At 35.4% G+C, this 19,783-nt stretch overlaps 1 protein-coding gene across 5 annotated transcripts in view; it reads right to left on the bottom strand.

The window, feature by feature from the left end:
- Positions 1-19,783, bottom strand: part of PDE1A (phosphodiesterase 1A) — a 164,118-nt gene that overhangs the window by 20,257 nt on the left and 124,078 nt on the right. For all 5 annotated transcript variants that reach the window (XM_010713529.3, XM_010713528.3, XM_010713532.3 and 2 more), the window contains 7 exons: positions 19,348-19,414; positions 18,240-18,356; positions 16,774-16,914; positions 11,477-11,577; positions 9,150-9,275; positions 3,605-3,706; positions 3,366-3,486 (listed from right to left, as the gene is read on the bottom strand). In XM_010713529.3, coding sequence (XP_010711831.1) covers positions 3,366-3,486; positions 3,605-3,706; positions 9,150-9,275; positions 11,477-11,577; positions 16,774-16,914; positions 18,240-18,356; positions 19,348-19,414 — 775 coding nt within the window. The remainder of the gene's footprint in view (positions 1-3,365; positions 3,487-3,604; positions 3,707-9,149; positions 9,276-11,476; positions 11,578-16,773; positions 16,915-18,239; positions 18,357-19,347; positions 19,415-19,783) is intronic.

The following is a 19,783-nucleotide window of genomic DNA, read 5'->3' as shown; positions in this document are numbered from 1 at the left end:
AATATATATATTCATTATTTACTTTTAGAATTTCAGGAAAAGTAAAAGTCAAAATTATGGCTTACGTTTGACTGTTTTTATATAAAGGAGCTTACTGCATCTGCCAATGAGATTTAACACTTGTCAAGAAGAAAAAAATATATCTTTTATACAAAGTACTTCAACATTTTCCATTTAGTTCTGCTGATCCCAGATGTGATGGGATTGGAGACATTTAGACATGCATGTAGTTGTATTGAAAGCACTAAGTGTTTCTTTCTATTACAGTGGTTTATCCAACGTGTGACATTTTTGTTAATGGATTTGTAAAGGTAAAGGGCATGACCTGACTTTAACTTATTCTCACTAGCAGGTATTGCTGTGCTGCTGAAGAAAGAAAAAAGAAGCACAGGCTCAATTTCATTAGCAGCATGACTTGTAGAAAACTACTTCTGAAAGTATTTAACAACTAACACCTAAAAAGGCTTCTTTTGTCATAACAGACTTGACAAACAGGGTAGTACTCTCGCCATTTTACAGCATGGTAGGCCAACCAATTTGCAAAGCTCAGAAAGGCAATCCAGTGATGCAGAAAGAATGAAGAGAGAGATCTTCCAAAGGAGGATATAATTTGTGTTGCTGGATAAACCTGGCTGAGAAAAAAAGTTGGTCTTTCAAGTAAAATGGTTCTACAAGTTACATTAGTCATGCAGACTGCTGTTTCATGATCATCCAGCAGGAAAAGTTGAGAACTATGAAATCACTTCAGACACAAAAACAGATTGTGTTTCATGTGAGATTTTTATCTCTATAGCCTTTACATTTTACAACCAACTATTCATATTAATTTGACTTCAGAACACAGAAGAATGCAGGTTCACATGAGCAGTGCCAATGGTATCTCCATGTAAATGTAGGAGCCAGATTGTGTTTCAACACAGAGTGGTTCTAACAATTTCAGTCATTGCTGAATATAGAATTTCTAAAGCAATACTAATTTTGCAATCTTCTCTTAACTGGATATTGAAAAAGAAAAAATTCCACACTTGTGAGGAATACATTTGACTTTTTTAGGTTTTCAAGTTGTTCTTTATCCAAATTATGAACTGCTTCAAAATTAAAGTAATAATTAATACTTAAATATAATAAATACTACGTCTTAAATTGTAATAACGGATACAGCATTGATACCTAAAATTGATAACTAGAATCTCAAGAGATTTAAAATCAAGATACAGAGTGAAATAAAATCTTCTCTCAGGTGAACTTTCACGCTTTTGGATTTATGCAGGCTGAGGGCATAATGCTATCAGAGTTGTAATGGTTCCTTGAGTGATTTGATCTACATATTCCTTAATTTTTAAGTTTTTGGGATGAGTGGGCATATTTATTTTTTGAACAAGTAACAGATTTTCCTAGGCGCAATAACACACTTGCAGTAGTTGTTTTTTAAATCAAAAAGTCTGGCTTTTTCCCTGAAGTTAACACTGGAACATTTTAATTATTAGCTGCAGTTAACAAAGTTTTTTGTCTAAGTGAATGTTTGCTTTTTGCTAGTGCTCACTACTTTGAAAGCTGCCTATTAAAACATTGTTTTCTTGGTGGTAGTTTCAAGCTCTGCTGCATTTTCCTGCAAAGCACTGGAAGTAGTTGAATTATTATTTTTAAAGAAAAGGAGGACTATATGTGTCATCTTGGCTGACACAGATCTGGAAACCCCAGAAATTTCCAATGCTTGTACTCAGATCAGTAGTGCAGAGGAGGCACAACCAAAACAGAGCATCTAGGAAGCAGAAGGCCTCCTGTGTCTGTGTCTGCACTGCAGTTCTATATCTAGTTACTTCATCACACTTCATAGGTGTTGGAACTACTCCATGCGTGTTGTTGTTCTTAGTCATACCTATAAAGGAATAGTCGATTTCTTACCTATTCCTCTACAGCCTACAAGCTGCACAGCCTTTCACATTTTACACTGTGCAGCTGCAAAAATACACATGTGGTGACTTGATTCTAATACTAGATGGCTACTCACATCTTCAGGCAGTTTATTTGTGATCCTGTCACTTCTTCTAATGATAGGATAGGGGAACAGCTAAAACATGAGCTGATCATAAGCACTCAAAGACCAGCGAAATACTATTTATTGCTAATGCTACATCCACTTGACTGGACATATTGCCTCACTGTCCAATGGGCTCTGTCTAGTCCATCTCTCTGCATCTAAACTGTTTTTACAGTTTGTTGTTTCTGACCTTTTCAAATAATACATATCTGTGGTAGTCTGCTCCTCCTTTTTCCTCTCAACTTCAAAATCCTCATTATTTCCATTTACAGAAATAATTCTCATACAAAAAACAAACTCATTACGCTACTCAGTATTTCCATAAAATGTAGTCCACCCATTGCATGGATTAATGAATCAACTCTCCACTCGGTCTCCCCCGTGCAAACCCGAGTGTCAAGTATGCCCTGATGCTCTCTGGTGAGAATGTATATAAAGAAACACTGAACTCAGCAAAAACCTTCTAGGGCAAATCAGCTAAATAATCTCACAGCTTAACTTACTGACTTGTTTATTCTCCGGTCTCTTTTTCCAGTGTGACCTATCTGATTTGAAAATGTCAATATATAGAATAATAATGACAGTCTAAATGAGTGAGAATTACAGTTTCATTATCTCACAAATACTCCTTTCAGCTATAGTATTTCCCCTTTGAAGAAAAGCTTTTTTCACTTGCTGAGGTAAGTCAGAAAATGTCAGCAGTGACATCAACACCTATTGGGCTTTCTCTTTGAATTCGGTATCTCACAGAAATGAAAAAACCTTCTTAAGACTGTATCTTCATTTTTGTTTAGGTTACATGGCCATAGGGTTTACAGGATGATTCTGTTTTTGTATTGGGTTGTTATAAAAGCAAAGCCTCCACAATGATGTTGTATATGCGTGGCAAGCATTGGCAAGAAATAGGAGGATTTTCTGAAATATGAAATGGAGATGGCATTTAGCATTCTTCACTGAACACGAATTCTTCCTAATTTCAAGTCCCTCTTTCTATCCTATCAGTGCTTCATTTTAACTCAAAGCATATATAATTCTGTCTACAGAATGAAAACAGCTTGACAAGTTATATTATTATCAAAAGAAAAAAGTGCTACAACACTTAGAATCAGCTGAAATAGATATGAAGCTATAACAATTTCATCTATTCACTCACAGAAAAGTTGAGTTAATGTCAGTGGTATGTATTAAGAGTAAGAAATATATACCGTTGACTATGCTCGTCAATCTCAGCCAACAATATCCTTGCTGGTAGACTTAGGAAAATACTTAATTGTGTAACATTTGCTTCTTGAAATAGTATATTAAAAGATTTTTTAAATGGCACCTGTCGAAAAAATTCTTCCATCAGGGCCATGGTCCACCGGTAGTGCAGTTCCCAGGATTTTGCTGGATGGCTTATGTCTGCTGCATGTAGAATCAAAGACATGGCTTTGGCTTTGTCTACCCTGTCAATTCAAGGACATGCTCCAATTATCTCAGAACAAAACCAACTATTTGAGTCTTTTCTTGTACATGAGCTCATTTAAATACTAGAGATAATGAACAGAATGGAAAATAACCTACCCCTCTGCCTGCTGTAGAGTATGCCGCATCGTTTTAATTTGTTGGAAATGACCCGACATATCCGTTGACAAGACCATCTCAATGACCAAGCTACGCAACTCCCTGAGAATAATTAAAAGCAAAATGACTGATTACAAACCATTTATTCTATGCATAGAACATTTCTTTAAGCAGTACTTGTTAATTTAAAACTTTCTTAACAACACTGTTGTTTTTATTACATTTTAAAAATCATTTAAAAAAATAGTTAATAACTTGACCATTGAATCATAAAGAGATTCTGTAGAAGCAATGTACTTCAAAAAACGCTCTCTGTAATTTTTTATTCCACATTCAATTATTTCAGAGTCACACTATTTTTTAATTCTTCTTTTCTACTGTATAAACTAAAACTGTCGCCCACTTAAAGTCTTTCCTTATTTTTCAGCAGTGAAATATTTAAAAAAGTCAGTCTCTGGGCTCACCATCACACAGAGGAATATATTGTTGTCTTTTATTATTGCCCTCATATCAGTGCACAGCAGGAACACTAAATACAGGAAGAAGATGGTGAAAACATTTAAAAGAGCAAGAAGTATTACATACAAAATGCTATTAACATTATGCTAACATACAAATATTACGTCCAACTATTCTTCAATTCAAAAATGCCTTAATGTCTATTACAAGAGTTAAAGCAAGTTCAGAATTTATAGTTTATCTGTATCCTGGTGTTTTGCACTGAGATATGGGCTTGGCCATATTAAATGGATATGAAAATAGTAAAATGTGAATCATGTGAGACAGTTTACAAATTCCTACTGTTAATCTTACTTGTCAAGTAACAATAATTGCACCTTGGATAAACCTCAGTGTCTACAATACTGCCACAGCATATTTAGTTCATTTAGTTTGTCAGTAATAACTAATGATTTGAAGAATTCTGTTTCTTTGATGTAGAGGGATTGTATGTAGGAGTCTACTTTATTTACAGGCTTTTAAAATGACCTATTGGGTATTACATGTAAGAGTGCCACTTATACATGTAAATAGAGGAGAATTCACCACATTAAATCTTTCTTGATGTAGCATAACTCTTCATGAGCACAATGCTAATCTTAAGGGTCTCTAAGTATCAATTACAACAGTAAAATTCTACTTAAATAACACTCATTGATCTTTAATAGTATATTCAATCTTTGATTTGATTAACAGTGCAGGTTTTTCAAAGGAACACATTTTAAAGAGAGAGTTTGGTGTTTTTTTAGGGCTATTAGAGTAGTTTTTATAATGAATTATCAACAGTGCTTCTGAGTTAAATTAATTGCATATTTAAGCTAATGCTCCTCATTGATTTTTGGGTATTTCTTCCTGACTTGCTTTGATGATAACTGGATAAAGACTCAACCCTCTCACTTCTACTCAAATAATATGCAGCCATAGCAACCTGGGTTTAGAAAATGTCTTACCTTATCTGACCTCATAATGAGAGACTAATTTATTTGTATCCCAACTGTTTCTCCTTCACATTGCTTTGAAACTGCACCTTTCAAACACAGCCAAACCCATAAATTAAAAAAAAAAAAAGAAGAAGAAGAAGAAAAGCCTAACTGCATGAAAAGTGAGGGCTCAGCACTGTTAAATGCTGTTTCTTTGTAAAACTTAATTGAAGATAACTTCTATTCCTATGCAGATTTTCCTAGGAACTTTCCCTGTCTGAACTTTCTTCTAGTAGTAATTAGAAATAAGCCAGCACCACCAAGCAAGGCATGCAATCAACATGCTGCTTCTGGAAGATTCTCTCTGTCATGACAGATGACAAACTCACATTCATGCTTCTGAAAACTGAAGAAGGATAAAATAGTTTAGCACTGCCCTTCTCACGCACTTCACAATATTTCAGACCACTAAAACACTACATAATAGCAAAGGAGAGGCTCTCCGCCTACAGTCTGCAATTGTTTCCTGCCTGCACTCCCATTCTTATCAACAGAGAGACAGAAAATACAGAATTGGCAGGGAAACATTAAATACAGTTTTACTAGAGCCAAGAGAGCTCAGTCTACTAACACTGCACAAAAGATTACTCTTGGACTCAGACCATTCCAAAACTATCTCCATGGAGACTCTCAACTTCCATACTGAAGGAGAGAAAACATTGCCCACTCCCTTAAGCATCAGCAGCTGAAGGCATCATGACAAACACTGTTAGTGCTGCTAACACTACCACAGCAAAATGACACATAGGCACTGCCACCTTTACGTCTACTATCAGAAGTAGAATAGTTTTCATTTAAAGCACATAGCAAATTTTGGAGTTCACTGGTTTAGTGTATACAGTATCCATATGTCCTTTGTTGTCATCTTTTCTTAACTCTCCCATAACCATATGACCTATGGATGTTTATAAACAAGTAGTAGATGAAATATAGATAGACAAGAGACAAAGAGTGATACATTAGTTTCTCCAGAAAGTAGTCAACCAATAAACTGAAACTCATGTCACCAGGATTTGTTTGTGACAATGACATTTAGTCAGTTGGACACAGTTGGATCATTGAACTAAAACCTTAGGAACAGGTTAGGAAGTAGGAAACTGAAGACCTAAGGCTCATCTTGCAAATTATAGCAATTCTGCTTTCCTCAAACAGAATAATGCCAGGGCAAGTTATGAAAGAGAAGCAGTGCATTATGCATTGCACATACTGTACATTTTTGTCCATCTTTTTATATAATCAGACAATGTATCAATATATGCTCTATAACTGGAATGGTTTGAGACCTTAATATTGCCTGTTCACTTGTAATTGGTGGCTTGTAATTGGCAGCATTTCCCTGTTCAAACCCAAATCCTATGCTTTAAGCTTAAATGAAGATGACATTTTATTAGTTCATTTATCTTCTTAAAGTAAACTTATAGAAAATCAAGTGTAATACTATAAAATCATTCCCGGTCATTTTGCTTCATCTTGCTGAAATAGAGAATAACAGTGTAAATAGGCAGAGGTGTTAATATAAAATAAAGAAAATCACTGTAAGTAAAAAAAAACATCTGATGGTAGTCAAGAAATTCATTAGTGTGAGGAAGTACATTAAAAAGCTGAACAAATTCTAATTTAAATTTACTACCAAGAACAGACTTGAAGAGTCTATCTAAGCAGCAAACTGTGGAACTCTGTGTCCTACTGAAATTGCTTGAGCTTGTTAGACAGGTTTCATACAGACTAGACTAAGCAGTCCTTACAGAGAAGAGAGTACTTCCAAAAAGTGAAAATAATCTATCATGTTGCCTCCTTTATTCTGTCGCAGCATATCAGAGCAATATATTACAAACATCACACATCTGGAAACCATAGGCTTCTCTTTCCAGTGGGCAATACTTTCTATCATCCTATCACTTTTTCTTCCCGATGCAGCAAAAGGGAATGACCGGAATGAAGAGTACCAGCTGACATCCAACTACATATTTCTGCAGGTATTCCTAGGCTACACTCATTCAAGGGGGTCCCTAGTGACTATGAATCCAGGACTTTGGTCCAATTCTGAATTCAACTGCATCAGAAAGTCTAACTGCTTTCTACATACTCTCTGGCAGGACAGTGTATGAAATGACACCAGCTGGGGGCACATATTCAAAGCAACTAGCTTAAAGAAGTGAAATTCATTACCTCTTCTACAAGTTACGATTTTAAAAGATGAAAAACCCCAGCCCCCGCTGGCTGCCTACTGGCACAATAACATTCTCCATTCTCAACTGCCGTTAATAAGCATCACAGAGATCTGAGAGGCCCCAAAGAGTTCCCAGCAGAGAAAGATCCTTGCTCACGTTAGAGTTATAGAATGTCTTTGGTTGAACAGGACCCTCAAAGATCACATAGTTTCAATCCTCCTGCTGTGGGCAGGGTTGCCAACTGCTAGGTCAAGCACCAGATCAGACTGCCCAGGGTCCCATCCAGCTTGGCCTTGAACACCTCTAGGAACAGGGCATCAAGAACCTCCCTGGGCAGACTGTTCCAGCACCTCACCACTCTCTCTGTGAAAAACTTCCCCCAACACCTAATCTAAGTCTCCCTTCCTTCAGTTTTGAACCACTCTCTCTTGTCCGGTCACTACGTACCCCTGCAAAAAGCTGATTTCCCCTCTGTTTATAATTTCCCTTTAAATACTGAAAGGCTGCAATGAGGTCTCCCTGGAGCCTTCTCTTCTCCAGACTGAACAGCCCAGCTCCCTCAGCCTGTCTTCACAGGAGAGGTGCTCCAGCCTTCTCATTATCCATTGTGCTGGTGATGAAGAACTGGGTTTATACGGGAATCATTGCTGAAGTTTATAATTTCCAGAGATCTTTCCCCAGAACGAAATTTACAATACAACCTTTATGATAACTAAATTCAAAAGAGTATCATCTGAGAATAAATACTTTATGAGAATGAAAATTTTGTTTCTCCTCTCATTATTTTACTGAATTAAAAAAATAAATAAATTAAATGCTTTAATAGTAAGCATAGTGGAGCATGTATTGAGAAATAATGAACTGAAAACCAAAAGGATCAGCAGACTTATTTCGGAATGTTCTACTCACGTAAATAAGTAAAATCATGTAAATCTACCGTGTAAACCAATCCTCTGCCTGTAAACATACCCAAAACAAAATTTGTTCTGAAATTCATGTATTTCCTTATAATTGTGCATTTCTTGAAAACATAAATAAAGTCCAGCTCTATAATTTATGGTGGCATCCTTTACACTGGAAGGCCTTCCTGGAAGCAAAACATCTCTATCTGGACTCAGAGTCCATCTATTTAAAGTTATTTTTAGGATATCTGAATGATAATAGCTACACGTACAGACTCATACATAAGACTCAAATTTAAAGACTTGATGTATGGATCTAGTAGAAATCTATGGTGTACAAAGATAACATGCTGCTTTAATAACTGAGAAAATCATAGATCTAACACTTGCTGATTTCATTCTTGATATTTGTGGCATGGCAGTTATGTTCCTGATTCTTTCAACCAGTCAAATTTTCTTCAGGAAGTACGTTAAAATTAAGAAGAAGAAAAAACCATGAGATTTCTGTAGTGCTTCTGAACCCTTACCTTATTATTTTTGGACTCTGCAAATAATTCATGTTTGAATGCTTAACAAGATGTGATTATGCAGTGCAGAAATATGCACAAAGAAATCTCAGAGGCAGTAGTGGTCACGCTGGCAGCAGAGCATGACTCTGCACTATGGTTTTAAAATCCATCACTAGACAAAGGTAATCTATCTCAACAAGGGCAGTTCTGTGGTTTTCCTGAAAACTGTCTCATCAGAGACATTGTTAACACAGTCCAACAACATGCCTCATAAAAGCACTTGGAAAATTATTTGGCAACTTCCAAACAGTACTTCTTTACATGACAGCAGCTTTCCCAAAGCTCTAAATATCCATTACTCCTTCCAGAGCCAAAAGTTTCTTCCTGTAACTTGAACTCTTAAAATAGACTCTATAGAGAAAGCCTGGAGTTTTTCAGTATTTTTAAATACCAGAATTATGTTTGAGTATCTAAACACTACTTACCTCCAGTCATCTTTGCTTAAATTTGCCAGGATGTTCATCTCTTCTTCTTGCATTAATCTATAAGCAGCACTTACATGATGGTTTTCAAGAACAGACCGATCATTGTACAATATTGCAACGTCTGACCTAGTGTTAAAAAAAAAGGCACAATTTTCAATAACATCCCGATGATAGTGCTGGAGAAGGAAGAACATTGAGAACTACTGACTATATATATTTACATATCTCCAACTATATTTATTTTTTTCTATCAAATACTGATTAAGCTTCCATATTAACTGCATAAAAAATATCATCATTACCACTGTATATATTGCCCACGTGAAAGTCATCTTTTTAAATATATAAAATTTTGTTTTTATTATAAAACTGCAACAATAATCTGTGAAGCAAACCTAGAGCTTGTTGACAGTATTGGATCACAGAGCAATAGAAATGTTCTTTGAGGCCACTTAGAAGTACTCCTTGGCAACACAACCATTTAAAATGCAACTCATTCACAAGGGAGGGGGTCTACAAATAGGATGGGTATTAAAAAATTACCACCTCTATTCTGAGAGAGATGTGCTTTGGCTCATGTCACTCACAATCCAAAAGATCTGTAAACGTTGAAGTGTTTTAAAATTTCAATCTCATAAGTTATAAATGGATTCCCTGTTTTCACAGAAAAGCAGCCTCACTTTGAGCCTTGTAAGAAGGAAATGGAAGAAATACACAGCTGAATCTTGATTGCATTGAAGTTCTTTCTAAAGCTTGACCCTTAAAGTTACCATACTCAACCACATCTTTTCCTTCCTAATAAGAGCCTAACTTAAAATACCAAAATTACATGTGGATTTTTCAGAAATTTGGATGCAATACAGATTTAGCATACTTCAGAGTTCATTAATTCTTGGGGAACTTGTTTTGCCAAAACCCAACTTGACTTGCTAGGCAACCTTAAGTTTCCCCTCTCTGCTACACCTTTCTTCTGTTGTTCTGGAATATCTCAGTTCAGTGAACTGATCAATATGTACTCTAGGGGAGGTGGAATGACTTATCAGTGCAGCTTACTATGATCTTAATATGGTAAATTCAATTCTTTGTTCTGATGAACAATATTAACCACCCACATGTATGGTATGGTACTGGGGAAACTGAAAAAATAGGATTGAAAAGTTTACGTAAAAGGAACAAACAACATCCTACCTAAACAGTGAGTAAGTTTATGTTCATAACCTTTCTAAAATCATGGGAAAATTAATGATTTACCAATCACACAAAGTTATGAAGAACACTTTGGCCCACATGGCTAATCATGCACAGTTTTAATCAGAAATGAAATTAGATCTGATTATGCCAGCCTTTTCCTCAGCATCTTGCGGGCAAAAGAAACTGGAATAACACCCTGAGATGTCACATCAGGGCCAAGTCCACTAAAAGTAAAGAATGAGCTTAGTTGGTCTCTACCACAAAACAAATACCTGTTTGTAAGTATGTCCAAGTAAGAGTCAAACAGTGTAATTCTTTTTTTTTTTTTCACTTTTGCAATACTCCAGAGCAAAATATTAATGACAAAAATAGAAAAGTAGTGTAAACTTGGAACCACAAACTAGAGTTTATTTTTAGAAGGGCTATGCTGAGGAGGAAAAGAATAATGCCTTTATTTCAGCTACAGATCTTGAATTTCTTCATTGTTTAAGGGCACAACCCAGGGCATGAGTATGTCCTAGATTTAATTATACTTAGCCCTTAGGCACTTTATCTGTATAGGTGAGTGTAAGGATGCTTCTGTTCCAAGTAGTAGTATTTCCTGTACAACATTGTTTCCTTAGAATACGCCAGTGTTTTTCTGGGCTTTTTTTTTGTTTTTGTTTTTGAAAAGCAGGTAAAGCTGACTCTGCAGCTGTGGATACCAAAGAAAAGTACAGTCCTGTGTAAGAGAATGGTAAGATACTTGTATTAGGGTAAGTATCAGGTGTACCACAACATCCAGTAAAGGACTGGTCAGTGTTTCTCCTTCAGTAAGATGAATATATTTTAAGGCATATGTTACTGTTCTGGACCAGAGGCTATGACATACTATGCCTGAATCAGAATGCAGTGAGCCTAACTTTCAAAATGGATTTCTTTGTCATATCTACTGCAGATGTTATCATGACATGCTAAGGGAGGATCCTTGGTAGGGATTGCTAAAGCTGTGCTTGAAGGTTTTTCCCTGCTTACTCAATTCATAAAATCGGGAATGGTCTGGCTAGTTTCTGGTAACACCAGTAAGAGGTATGAAACAGCTTGGATGAATCAACAGCAAACTCCAGACTTGATGCTTCAGGGACAACTTTGCTTACCTTGTCTGAATATGAAAATTGTTTGTGGTCCCCGTATGTTCATAATCATGGATGGCAGCTGCAAAAATCATTGCTAAAATTTCCAGTTCTGTGAGCCAGTGCTAGTAAATGAAAAACAGATCTTAGTTATGTTTTCTATAGCTGCCTAATTCAGATTAACTGCATTACTGAAGTGTTCTGCACTACCTTCAGCTAAAGTAAACTTCATCATTTTCTGATTCCAGCTGACTATACAGCCATCATGCCTAAGTACTATATAATAAAATTACTCCTTCTGCTTATTTGAATGTCTCTAAGACCGAGGTAAAGACTTTATGGACACTAGCAAAGTAGACACTGTCAGCCATAATATATAAGCAGTTTTTAAGAAAATAAAGTGGTATACTTTGCTGTTATTTTGGGGTGGAAGGTGTCTAATGTGCTAACCAATATTTGACACTTGCTAAATTGTAGTAAATTCTTCTAAAAAGCTTTTTACAAAGCTAAGGCTGTAATTTTTTTTTTTTCCAGTGAAAAAATATGCAGTTTACAATACATTTTTAGGTACAACTGTGATACTGAAATTAGGTCATGGGAGATTTTTCTTTTCTAAATTATATCATACTTTGTGCTACCATTTTGCTTTCAGAAATGTACAAATGTGGTGCATAAAATTAGTATACAGTACACAGAACAAAAGAAAACACAGTCTGTATAAAACAATACAAGCACAAGAATTTTATGCACTTTTATTTCTCTTGCTAATTCAAGATTGCTCTATTGGTATAATCAGTTTTGTTATTTTATCATTCAAGTTCTACTTTCTTTAATGGTGAATACACAAAGCTTCAGGAGAAAATTTACTCCGTCCAAAAATAGGGGCAGAAGCATCAAGTGATAGTTAAGCCCACAGACATAGGTCTGATTAAGTCAAATGACAGTCAGGTATTTCCATACGTACTTCAGATTTTTTCCTGTGTAGAAGTAAGCTTCTGTGCTAAAAGATCTGCGAATGATTTTCACCCAACTATATACATACATGCACAAGGGCTGCTCCAAAAGCAGTGCCTCCTCTTTTGTTATTTTGGCCTATGACGTCAGAGGTAGATGTTGGTAGTATGGCTGTAGAGGATGAACCTTCCCACCAATATTCCATTATGTTTTGTTGCCATAAGACAGACGGCAGCAGAAGGGCAGTCTGACAAAATGGTGTCTGACATGGAAGCATATGAAGCAAAGCTGTGTCACTGAATTCCTCCATGTGGAAAAAATGGCATCTATTGACCAATAGTATTATTGTATTAATAATAGTATTATAGTATTATTGTATTAATAGTATTATAGTATTAATAGTATTGATCAATACTAGCTGAAAGTTTATGGAGACCAAGCAGTGGATGTGAGCACAGTAAGGTGGTGGGCACTGCTATCAGCTCACCAGCAGATCAACCAGTCGTGGTGACTATGTTGAAAAGAAGTGTTTTGTAGCTGAGAATTTGCTCCATCAAATAGTGCTATTTTGCTCTTTGTATCTGTTATAGTCTCCGTGGAAATTAATAGGAGGCATTACTTTTGGAAAGAATGCCATGCACTACATGAGATGTATACAGTGCCAGAAGTGGTATCAATTTTTCAATAAAGAAAGGAAACAGTCAAAATGCATAAGCTGTGTGAGAACAATAAAATAGGTCATTCAGAGACCAACTAAGGCAGCCAAGGAACAACAAGTACTGGCTGTATAGATTTTAAAAGGTCACAACGGAGGAATGAGAACGTACTGTAAGCAGTTCTAAAAATGGAAACGTTGACCTTCATAGTATTGTCTGTCATTAGAAACTAGGCCATGACTCGTTCTGACTTTCACAATGTTTTCAACATACCAAATAGAATAGAAACCCAGAAATTATTAGCAACTAAAGCCAAATACAAACTTTTTCTTTCAGATGCTTTTTTAAGCCTCAACTTTTTTAGCAACCAAAATAGTTGCTAGATAATTCATTTACAAGTCAAGAGATCTTCTTACAAACAATATCTGTAGACTATACAGAATTTTCATACTGTGCTATATGAAAGTAAGTATTCTAGACACTACTAATATAGTCAAAATTCAAATTACTGCCAAAATCAGTGAAATTGAGAACTATTTAGCTAAGGGATTTCTAAGGAAGCTCTCTCTCTAAAAGTCATGATAATTTATTTCGATAGGAGTGTGCAAAGCAGGTTCTGGAAACTGGAAGTCTGGCAGACAGCAAAGAACTGGAACCTACATCCCTGCTAGCTGATACTGTGACATGAGAGTGTAACTACTGTTGGAAAAAAAAAAGAAAAAAAAAAACTTGAAAGAGCTTTCTACTGAGAGATGCTTTGCAGTACTATAAATTGCTTATAAATTGATGCACCTCAACTTTTCATGAACTCTGGTTCTAACTATTTTTTTAAACAAGGCTGGATTAAAAAAATGAATAAAGCTGTGAGTCTCACGATACACTGGTTGATAGCAAAGACATTTCTTCTTTTCATTTGAGCAATATAGGTACGTGGGAGGAGAAAAGACATGGTGGGAAGATGATCGATGACTCAAAAGTTCTTTACAAGATGTATTCCCTGGGACTTGGATTCTTAAATCTTTGTAGAGATGAAGATCTCATAAATGCTAACTTGAGATATATATTTCAGTTGTATCATCTGGGATTTAATCTCTTGGAGAAGTTAATAGATTGTCTGCCATCTGTGATATCTAACTTCCTAACACATCTGAAGTGATCTGAAGTAGCTGAAACTCGTTTCTTAAGATAGACAGGCAATATCTTCCATAAAATATGATGATCATTCTATTTCTTTAAACAAGACACTGAAAATCTATTATTCTTCACCATAATCTTTCTAAAAGCTTTCAAACCAAAAGCTTTGAACAGTCAAACTTTTGCCAAATGCTGAAATCTGACTGTATTCCAAGTGCCAAACAGATATACGTATGACCTCCACAATAGGAATTACAAAAAAATTTTCAAAACTCAACCTCTCCTAACATTTGCTTCAGTGTGTCTTTCAGAAGTGAATAAGCAAGACAGCCATTATTTGCCGTCAGAATCAGCTCCTTAAGATACAATAAAAGCACAAGAATTTCAAACCACATGTCAGTCTGCAAAACTCCAAGGAATTTGATATACAATTGTATCAAATTCACTCCTGTCCAAGTAATTGATAGACGATACAGCAGAATTAAAATTAGTATTACAAGGGACACGCTCCGAAAACAATTAGATCAAGAAGCCAACTTCTTGGTTCAGGAAGCCTATAATTAATCAGGCAACAGCAAAGAATGAAAGAAGAAAAAAGTTAAGCAGAATGCTTGTACATGATAGAGATGAATTCTCAGACTGCAAATGACATTTGGACAGAAATACACTGCAAGCTGCGGAATCACTAGGCCTCCTTTCAAACACTGATTTCTATAAATGTTCCTTCTGCCTGGCAAACTGCATCTGTTTGAAGACACTCTTGACTAAGTGGTGTCCTAGTTAGATAACTTTCCAGTATCATAATTCAGTAATTCAAAAGTGAATATTTAAAAAGTGGCCTAACTTCACAGGAATATATTGCACAGATATTGCAAGATTAATAAGCTTTTACAGCAAAGTAACAGCACTGAAGTTAATGCTTCTCTGAAAATAGTTGTCCAAATCACATCAAAGTGCAGTTACAAGTTAAATTGCCTACATTGTACCACTTGAGTTGTTGAGGCCTTTCTCAATCTCTTGTGTATCTGGTGGAATAGCAGATACTGAAATACAGAACAGATTCTTTCACTCGGTGTTAAGAGCCTCCTGAAGTGTGTTGCAAAGTTGTTTTATCAATGGGTAATGATTCCAAATTAACTAGTATAACTCACAAAGTTCAAACTTTGTTCTGTCATTATGAAGGAAATCAGAAATGCTATTGTCTTTTTTGAAGGGAGAAAGAGCACAGCTGCAATAAGCCAAAAGGATGTTTATAATTTTAATGTTTGTAATCTGTAACACGACAAAAGGATTTTTCTCCCTATTGAACTGCTTATCCTGCACCAGAGACATGCCTCACACAACTTAATGCTTGCTATGAGCCACGATGCATTCAAGCTTTCTCTTTTATTAAAATGTTTTCTTAATAAGTGAACATCTAATACAACAGCTTTGGGTTGGAGTTACAGAGTTGCCTAACCCATTCTTCAGGTTTCTATGGAAATCCTTTCTCAAGAAAATATCTCAGTGTCAAGGGGAATATTGGCTGGTGAAGACTCCAGACATCACTCCACAAGCAGTATTTGCATTAAAACGTGGCTTGAAAATCTCAATGTTTAGAAGTAAAAAGCTTCCTTCAAACTACAGAATTAATTATTGCAATGCCTAGAGACTTGTTCTCTCCTGAAGCCAAAACTTTCAGGTAGAAAAGGCTTAGCATAGGTAAATAACTGTCATTTATTGTCTATATGTTGAAGTACAAACATTTACAGTCAGCCTGAAAATTTTCCTTTCCCAAAGTCTCATGGATTCGTTTCAAGGCTCTACAAATAGAAATCAGACACTATCACTTTCCATACATCCACTTTCCATACATCTGGCATTTTGTAAAATTAAAAAAAAAAAAGAAAAAAAAGGTGTATTCATACTGAAGACAAATCATCAAAAGTCCATTGACAGAAATGTCCATTTACTTCCAGTTAGTATTTGCTTTTGTCTCGCAACCTGATAGTGAGGAGACTCACAGCTGGTATTAAATCAAACATGAGTAAACATGAGTAAAACTGCTTGCACAGACTTACTTCAGATCCCAAAGTAAATACAAAAGAATATTGGGATATTGCAAAAGCGCAAGGCAAAGGCAATTTCCTGCCTAATAAAGGCATATGTGGCACACAATCACAGTCCTAAAGACGGTTATATACCAAAAGAAAAAGCAGCTCAGAGTGTTCGAGTAAACCTGAACAGAATCAGTATCTCTTTCAATGGCCAAGATTTCAGCAGATACTAAAGTTTCCTTGTCTGATCACACCTCGCAGGCTCCAATGTGGAAGTGAAAAATTCTCACCTGCCCACTACTGCAAATATCTCTTTTAATATGATATACAATGCCCAAGTTCAGTCAATGAAAAGCAAAAAGGGTTTAACAAGGATTTTTTTTTCCCTTTTTCTCCTCCACAAGCTGGAAGAATTGTTAAGAAGAAGTCTGGAATCTCTCTGAATAATTTTCAAGGGAGCTTTTTGCTGAAGCCACGCAGCTATCCAAAACATCAGAGAATCTGCAAAAAGAAGTAAACTGAACTTTGTAGTATTTCTTACCATGATACCAGTATGAATCATTATGTAATGCACAGTTTGAGTAACATCAGCTGCATGGATCAAGTTGTGATATGGATTTTTGTATTTGCTGTAACCAACCTCAAGAGTTTCGGCAAATGTGATAAGATTGGGAACAGGGATCTGGGGAGGAAGCAAAAATTAAAATAAATGTTTTTTCCTGCAACAACGGCAAAGTTAATCATGCAATAAATACAAATAAGTACATCACAGAATTTTTGTTATGAACAGAAGAATTTAAAATGTAAAGGTCTAAAATCTAACATGCATCTGGAAGTCTTCACCCAATTTTTGTAGACATTACATCCTGCAACATACACCATGCACAGCATGCAGTCAGTGTACAAGAGGCTGCAGAACTATTGACTAAATAGATGTGAAGAGGTTTCTTCCTGTATGCAGACTGTTCCTATAAGAAAGGTATAACTAATAGGAGTCTAAAAATACAAAAATTTATTTTTCTTGATCAGCTTTACATTGAGACAGTATTTTCTTGAACCTGATAGTCTCCATTCCCTGTCTCCTACTTCCTCTAAGCAATGTATAAAATACAGGTACTATTTAGTCCCAGTTTTTCCCCATGTAATGAAATGATATTTTCCTTAAAATTTCTTTCTCTTTATATAAAAGTCCTGCAAGATAAACAGTAAGATTGAGAATGGGCTTAATCCCACTAGGCAATAACCTTGTGTATTTTTTTCAATCTGTGCTGTTAACGGTGGTCCTGGTATGGCTCTGACTTTAATCATCCAGAGCCTTCCCAGAAAAAGCTGAGTTCGAGTTATTGTATAAGTCAAATTACTCAAATCAACTTCAAAATGAGCCAGACTCTTCCAATGGAGTTTGAAGTTTGGCAGTGAAGAGATTTTGAACTGTATTGAAATAATTTTATAATAATAAATTTGGTACTTCAGTTTTTTATCTCAGCTTTTCAAAGTTGGTTAGAAATACTCCATATTGTACCACAACACCCTACAAACACTACCTAGAAGCAGCCTTTTCTATATATTACTAAAATTGCTTACAAGTGGGAGGTTCAGCTAAACCCCTCCAGTATTGGCCAACACAAATGAACTGGATTATGAAAACAGTACTCAGGACTAACTATGGCTTCTGCGTTATTAGGAATCTTTTTTCCATCTGTCTATTTAATTCATTTAATACTTACAGCATTTAACTGCTCAAGAGCAATGTCCCATCCCAAATTGCCTTGACATGGGTCTACATAGCATTCAGGTCTTCATCTGCAGAAATACCTGCAGGCTCTGGCTAAAGTTTCACATAGTGGAACTACTGACATATTATTATGTTCAACTTGCCATATTCTATGAAGTTCTGCACTGCACTGTACAAAACAAATAATCTCAAACCCATCCTGGCTTTCTTATATTTTAAATTTGACGTACTTATTTTTGCATGCATATTTTTATCTGTGGATAGTTTCTGACCTTGAAACGGTTCAAAAGGTCATATCGAGTGAACAGCTCATACATCATAAATTTCAGACTGTGTTCTCCACTTGCTTCATTTAGGGCAAATACGTCAAAAGACCATTTATCAACATCCTGTACATGTGGAGAAAAGAAAAAGAACATCATAAAGTTTCAGTTTGTTTAAGTAGCATTCCAGCTAATCTCTGGAAAAGATATTTTGGGTTTTTTAGGGGAGAATAAAGGGGAAGAAATCTGTGTGTTGGGTTGTGTTGTTGTTGTTTTTTTTTTGTCCAATTCTTTCAAACTCTTCTTGTAGATAACATCTTAATAACTATTTCAATATTAATGACAAAGATTATTGTGCCAGTTATTATTAATAAAATACTTGTAACATGTTCTATGCAACTTAGTATGCTTCAAATCAAAGGCCTTAATCCTTCAAATTTAACGTTTGGTGTAAAATTTTTCTGTAAAACTGGATGAAGCTAATGTGAATAACCATCCTTTAAATAGGCTTCGATGCAATGTTATTAATGCTACAGCCATACAGCGATTTGTAAATAATACAATAATGCCAGGCTCTCAGGAGAAAAGGTGAAGCTCTACATTCTTTTTCGGGGTATATCATTCTTTATTGCATATGTAGCCATAGTAATTTTACTATTATAAGAGACTGACTTCTAGGTAAACTATAGTGTTGCCTTAAATTCACAGAAATAGTGCACTTGTTTCATAAGCTGCAATTTCTTTCATTATCTCTCTCCCAATATGACTTTCTTTTCTTTCATAAAAAGAAAACAAATGCTGCTGCCTGAGATACTGATTACCATACTGGTGGGAGCTGACACAATCACAACTGTCACATTTTTTTTAAATTTCTATACCAGTTTTATATTCTTGCTCTAGTCACACCTAAACAAAATCACAACAAAACAGCAAAACAAAAAGCAGAATCATATGTTATTTTTGAATTTTGAATTATTAAATTGCTCTGTTCTGTGTTCAGTTCTGCAGTACTAAATGTGTCTAGGGTATATTTAGTAGAAAAATTTATTTTACCCTAAAATTCACTAGAAATAAGTACTAATACCTTCAAATTTCACAACAATTATAGTTATTTCACCTTAAATGTTACAATCACTTCTGCTGGGTAAGCCAAACCAACCATGCTAGAAGTTCTCCGGTACATCCTAAAAGAACAAATAAAATATTCAGTAAGAGTATTTCATTAAAAAGTATTATAACAATATCTTGTTTTGTTTAGTCTTCTTTCACGATCCGTGAAAATAATACTAGGCTACTTGAGGGTCTGGTCTCAAAGATGACATAAGCATTTTTATGAACTTATGAGAAAAGCCCCTTTGATGGTGGATTACTGTTGTATGCTTCTGTAATACTTGGCACACATCTTTGTGTAGAAGATTCCAAGCTTTAAAATCTATTCTCAGAATTTTCCAAAGTCCAGGAAATTTCATTACAAATGTAGAGGTTTTATCTGTATTTCTGTATTGAAACATACAAAGATTACAGAATTTGAATCCTAAAATCCTAAAATCTCA

The sequence above is a fragment of the Meleagris gallopavo genome, chromosome 7, assembly GCF_000146605.3.
Source record: "Meleagris gallopavo isolate NT-WF06-2002-E0010 breed Aviagen turkey brand Nicholas breeding stock chromosome 7, Turkey_5.1, whole genome shotgun sequence".
NCBI classification, from domain to species: domain Eukaryota; kingdom Metazoa; phylum Chordata; class Aves; order Galliformes; family Phasianidae; genus Meleagris; species Meleagris gallopavo.
This window is presented reverse-complemented; position numbering and strand designations above follow the sequence as displayed.